Genomic DNA, 6,000 nt, shown 5'->3' with positions numbered 1-6,000 from the left:
TTGTACAGAATGTAAATCCTGTGATTGTGATGATCCTGATATTTGTACATGCAATGCAGTCAGGATGATGAAGACTAATTATGATGAAATCAGTAAGAATATTTTTTCACAAATGATGGCTGCTACAGATCCGCAAATGAAAGAAATGTACAAATCTTTGCTGACAGAACATTTGAAGAAATCACCCTCTACTCCAAAGAACTCTCCAAATAAAGGGTATGTGCCTCCTGCTACTCTTTTCTCTGTTGAAGCCTTAACCAGACAATTTAAGAATGAAGATTTTGGAGAGGATTTGCCACAGACTTTGCCTGCAGTGCATCAGGCAATAAAAGAACTAAGAAAAACAATCAAAGAGAATAGAAGATTGTGTGTTGAAAAGCACAATGAGTTAAGCCTAAAGATGTTAAATGCACAAGCTCCTTTTGCCTCTTCATCCCAAGATCCAATCTCAAGAAAGACAGAGAACTGGACCTATCATAAAGGACCAGTTCAACAGCAGTATAAAGAAGAAGAAGAAGAGGTAGCAAGAACAGATTTTGGATGCAATAGCATGAACAGAGATGTCATGTATTGTGTTAAGATGAAGGTAAAGATTGGACACCAGTATGAGTTTTGGAAAGTGCTTATGGATACTGGTTCAAGGTTAAATATTGTAAGTGATACAGTGGTTGGTATGCATCATAGAAGACCAACAACATGTCCAAGGGTAATCACTGCAAGCGGTGACATCCCTACAAAGCATGAAGCAGAAATAGATGTTCTGCTTACAGAAAAAATTGGAGTTCATCTAGTTTGTCCTGTTGTTCCAGGATTGGATTGTGCAATGTACCTCGGGACACCATTTTTTCAGAATTTTAGCATGCATGGAGCAAAATTTGATGCAAGAACTCAGAGGTATGGATATTTTATTAATTTTGATAATAAGGAAGTCTTTTTCCCATTTATAAATTCTAATTCTCCAATGAGGATTAAGAGAGTTGAAAGAATGGAAAATCTTTTGGCAAAAATGGAAGTGAAAAGGGAAGTATTGAAAACAGAAGAACATTTGGACAATGGAAAGTATGCTTCTGAGATAGCAAAACTCACTTCCCAGTTCAAAGAATGTTGTTCAGATGATCCAAATGCCTTTTGGCATATTAAGAAACAAGAGGTAGAACTTCCTCTCAAAAAAGATTTCAGTGGAAAACTAAGAAGGTCTAAAGCAGTAGCAATGAATGAAGAACAGATGAAACTCTGCAGAGAAGAAATTAAAGATCTTTTGAAGAAAGGGCTTATCAGGAAGAGTAAGAGCCCCATAGCATGTTTTGCATTTTATGTTAATAAACATGCTGAAATAGCCAGAGGAAAACCAAGGTTGGTTGTAAATTATAAACCTCTGAACAATATTCTGGATTATGATGCATATCCTTTGCCAAAACCATCCTCCATACTCGCCCAAATATCAAGATCCAAGATATTCTCTAAATTTGATCTCAAATCTGGTTTTTGGCAAGTAGGGATCAAGGAAGAAGACAAATGGAAGACTGCATTCTCTGTACCTGAGGGACATTACGAGTGGAATATCATGCCATTTGGTTTGATCAATGCTCCTTCAGCTTTTCAGAGAATAATGGATGAAACCTTTGAAGGAATGGAAGAATTCCTGAAAAAATATATTGATGATCTATTGATTCATTCTGATAATATTGCTGACCATGTTAAGCATTTGAAAATTTTTCTTCGCAGGGTCAAAGAAATGGGTATAGTATTATCAGAATCCAAGATGAAATTATTCCGGCCAATGATAGACTTTTTGGGTTACAATATACAGTACGGATCCTATACTGTAATCCAAAGAAGTTTAAATTTTGTTGATCACTTCCCTGATGAAATCAAGGACAAAACTCAACTGCAAAGGTTTTTGGGAAGTTTAAATTACATTTCTAAATTTCTGAAGCATTGTGCACAAGAAAGAAAATTATTGAACAAAAGGCTTCAAAAGGATCCAATTCCATGGAATACTGATTGCACACAAGCAGTCAAGGCAATAAAAGAAAAAGTCAGAAACATTCAGCCACTCTCCCCTATCAGAGAAGAATGGGAGAAAATCATTATGACAGATGCAAGCTATGAAGGATGGGGAGCAGTTCTATGCCAAAAGAATCCCAGCGGCAAAAAGGAGATTGAAATTTGCCAATATGCATCAGGATTATGGGCTAAAAACCAGCTGAATTGGTCAAGTCTGAAGAAAGAACTTAGAGCAGTTTGTCTAGGGATAGAAAAATTCAGAGACTTTGTTATCTATACCAAATTCACTATCAAAACAGATTGTCAAGCTTTAAAATATGCAATTCATAGATGTGATTTTGAAGATGCTGCTATGGTAAGATGGATCATGCACCTCAGCCAGTATAGTTTTGACATTGAATTTGTCAAAGGAGATAAGAACAAATTTGCAGATATGTTAAGCAAAGAATTTTTATCTGAACATTCAATAATGAGTCTGCAATGTAATTTCATCAGAAGACATGAAAATACTGTGGAAATTGAGACCTCTTCTGGATGGATTTCATATAATCTAGACACACTCCTTTTAGATCATGATGAAGATTGGCGGCCAATAAAAGAAGTCAGGTACAGAACAGGGATTGATTTTCTTTGGACAGACCCTCATCAAGATGAAGCAAATGGCGAAGCTCTTGAAGCTTTAGATTATTTAAGGCAAATTGGAAGCATTGCTTATGTGATTGAAAGAGATCATGCAGATGACAACAGAATCACCAGTTGTCATATAACATTCAGAAGATTTGACAATCACCTCCACAGAAACAATTATGATTCAGACAGGCAGCAAGAAGCTTTTTACACAGCAATGAATATGCAGAATTATTCCACTAATATGTTTTATTCTTTGCAGTTTTCATTTTTGTTTGAAGACACTCCAGTAGAAGACATGGAAGAAGATGATCCTGTACCAGAATGGTTCATGGATTGGTGGGAGAAATATGGCTTATCCCCATTACTCATAAAACCATACTCCATGGGCATGATGAAAATACCAAATTTCAGTCCTAATAGCACGATGATGGTTTTAGTGCTGGATAAATCAATAAGAGATTTGGTAAATATCAGCAGTACAGATTTCCTGAATGGTGTCAGAAGATGTGGCCATGTGAGATGGTTCGTAATGAATCACTACAAGTGCAGAAGAATAAACCCAAGTACCGGTTACGAAGATTTTCATCGACAAGCTGATCCTGAACTCAATCCTTTCCTGAATCTAAATGAATTAGATCTTCCCGATCCTCATGATAATTCAACTTGGGAAACTGAAAAAGAAGTATGGGTACAATATTATTCCAATTACTTGATTGAAAGATGGAATTACCAGTACTATACTTACCCACAGATTGATTACTATACCTTTGATTGATGTCTTTTCAGCCGACTATGGTGCTGGACGAGCTTTCGTGGATTCCCTCGCTCTGGAATCTCCACTTTGTACATCTTTGAGATTTGCAAATCTCATCTTTTATGTCATTTTAGTCTTTCGAGGGTTCACTCATGAATTTCCTCTGTGTAAATAGTTTGTTGGTACTAAGATTCGGTCCCCACATGCCACGGGCTCTCTGATAAAGAGTAGGGACGAGATAACATAGGACGATATTGTCCTATGCCCGAATCTTGCTTTCGGCGGTCTATCCAGATCTGTCTGAGTACTTTTATTTTGAGTCATCAGTCTGTACAAGACCCACTCATGGATGTTTGTTCCCTTCCAGCTTATAAATATGTTCCGGCTGCGAAGTAAAGGGCATTCGGGTCGAGAGAGTTTAGAGTCATAAACTTTTCCTGCTCTGCATCTGCGGACATTTGTGTCTAAACTGCTTGCATCACGAAGAGTTTGGTAAGTCTTAGAGTCTGGTTTGGAAGCCTGCGCATCAGTGTGCTCGACACTGGTGAGAACCTAAAGTGGCTGAACCATTAGGAAAGTCTGAGAGTTTGTTCTATAATCTCTGAGGCAGAGCCTGTCTATTGCCAGGAGCTTCCGGTAATACTTGTTCCTTGAGAACGGTATACAAGTCCGGTGAATGCGTAGACAGTCAATCTCTGTAAAGAGATTTTTTTTAAGTAATATCTGAATCCATTCATTGAAGGCATACAACAATGTGCGAGGCTCAGGAAAAGTTTTCGGATTTGACCTTATCAACCGTGATAAGGAAGAGATCCACCTTTCTGCATTTGCTGAACTGGCCGAATCTCTTTACAATCTAATTCAGGTTGGGCAACTATACATTGTATCAAATGGCACAGTAAGAGAAGAAAATCCAAACTACAACCACCTCAAGAACAAATGGAAGATTTACTTGTCTGCTGCTTCCACTATCAATCCATGTCCTACAGATGTTCCAACGTTTCCCTACCAGAGCTTTCACTTCAAGAATATTGTTGAAGTAAAAAGTGCAACTCCAAATACAAATGTGGATGTCATCGGTGTTGTTACCTCCACGTCACCTACATCAACAATTCGACGAAAAGATGGAAGTGAAACATTAAGGAAAACACTCATACTAAAGGACAAGTCGGGTTTTAGCATTGATGTAACATTATGGGGAGACCACTGTGACTATATAGGACAGCATCTTTCTGAATTCTACTCTTTCGACAACCCACCAATTCTTGCAATCAAAGGAGGCCGCGTGTCTGAATTTAATGGCACCACAATAGGGACGATACCAACGAGCACTCTCACAATAAATCCACAGGTTGAAGAAACTCAGCAATTACATGCATGGTTCCATGAAACCGGCTATAACTCTTCTTCTCCATCTTTGAGTAGAAACTATGGTGTTGCTTCAAGACGTGCCCTGCCACGAAAGACGCTTCATGAAATTGCTGGCATGCAACCCTCTGATAAAGCAATCTGGGTTTCAGTTCGAGCAACAATTACTGCTCTTCATATGGATGACTTCTACTTTCTAGCATGTCCACTAGATTTCAATGGAAAACAATGCATGAAGAAGGTTGTGGAGCATTCTAACAATCTTTGGCATTGTACAAAATGTAACGGTGACTTCCTAGAATGTGACTATCGTTACAAACTTAAAATTGAGCTACATGACCACACCGGGAATCTACAGAACGTCACAGTTTTCAATGATGCAGGGAACGAGCTCATGGGCATCACGACAAAAGACCTGTTCCTACTTTCTATCGAACCAACTGATCTACAGGAAATTTGTGGCCGGATTTCAGGGCACCGCTTCCAGCTAACACTTTCCATTAAAACAGATTACTTCAACGGTGTTCAATGCTTGCAACCAATACTGATCAATTCAGAAGAAATTCAATATGCCTCTACATGCAAGGAAGCACTCACCGACATTCAAGCACTGTCCGCTTCAAAACGAACTATTGTTCGCTGCCTTTGAACTTCTTCTTAGGGCTTCATCTACCACGTCTGTTTGTACATAAACGAACATTTCCACACATCTAACTATCTCATCTTTGTAAATTACACACCCATGTTATTATCATGAAACCTGTAGTTCTCAGTGCAAATACTCTCTTCCAGTCATTCCAACATATGTATGTTTGCCATTTAAATTTTACATAATATAAATATCAACATTTGTAAAGAGTCACTACATATGTTTCTCGTTCATTGTCTACATGCTATACATTGATCCCTTACTTGCTAAGCTATGCATTTTATCGCTCAAACATGTCAAACAAAAAAAATTTGAAGAAGAAGGGAACGAAATATTTTTAGTCTTGTTTCTCTCCTCTCAATGATAGATGTTGAAATAACATATGATTTCATAGCATTCCTAATTGCATGTTTTCCCTTCTACCTAATCTACCTACCTTCACCGATGTTGAACTACAAAAAAAATTAAATCTATGTTCAAAATATAATGTTTTAATTTCACAATGGATGTGCACCCAATAAAATGAGATACCAAACATGCACTACTTGTTTATGAAAACTAACAACTATTACTTGTACTTGTTTAGATATGC

General features: G+C 37.7%; 1 protein-coding gene across 1 annotated transcript; it reads left to right on the top strand.

Moving 5' to 3' along the window:
* The first annotated feature begins 2,932 nt into the window (after window positions 1–2,932).
* LOC149172242 (replication protein A 70 kDa DNA-binding subunit A-like) lies at window positions 2,933–5,408 on the top strand. Its single transcript, XM_089426245.1, has 5 exons — window positions 2,933–3,325; window positions 3,424–3,480; window positions 4,134–4,470; window positions 4,612–4,958; window positions 5,118–5,408. The coding sequence occupies exons 1-5, from the start codon at window positions 2,933–2,935 to the stop codon at window positions 5,406–5,408; spliced, it is 1,425 nt and encodes a 474-aa protein (XP_089282371.1).
* The last annotated feature ends 592 nt before the right edge of the window (window positions 5,409–6,000 follow it).

This window comes from Pinus tabuliformis, chromosome 4_2 (genome assembly GCF_031772625.1).
Source record: "Pinus tabuliformis cultivar Carrire ecotype Pingquan chromosome 4_2, CPIR1, whole genome shotgun sequence".
NCBI lineage: Eukaryota > Viridiplantae > Streptophyta > Pinopsida > Pinales > Pinaceae > Pinus > Pinus tabuliformis.
This window is presented reverse-complemented; position numbering and strand designations above follow the sequence as displayed.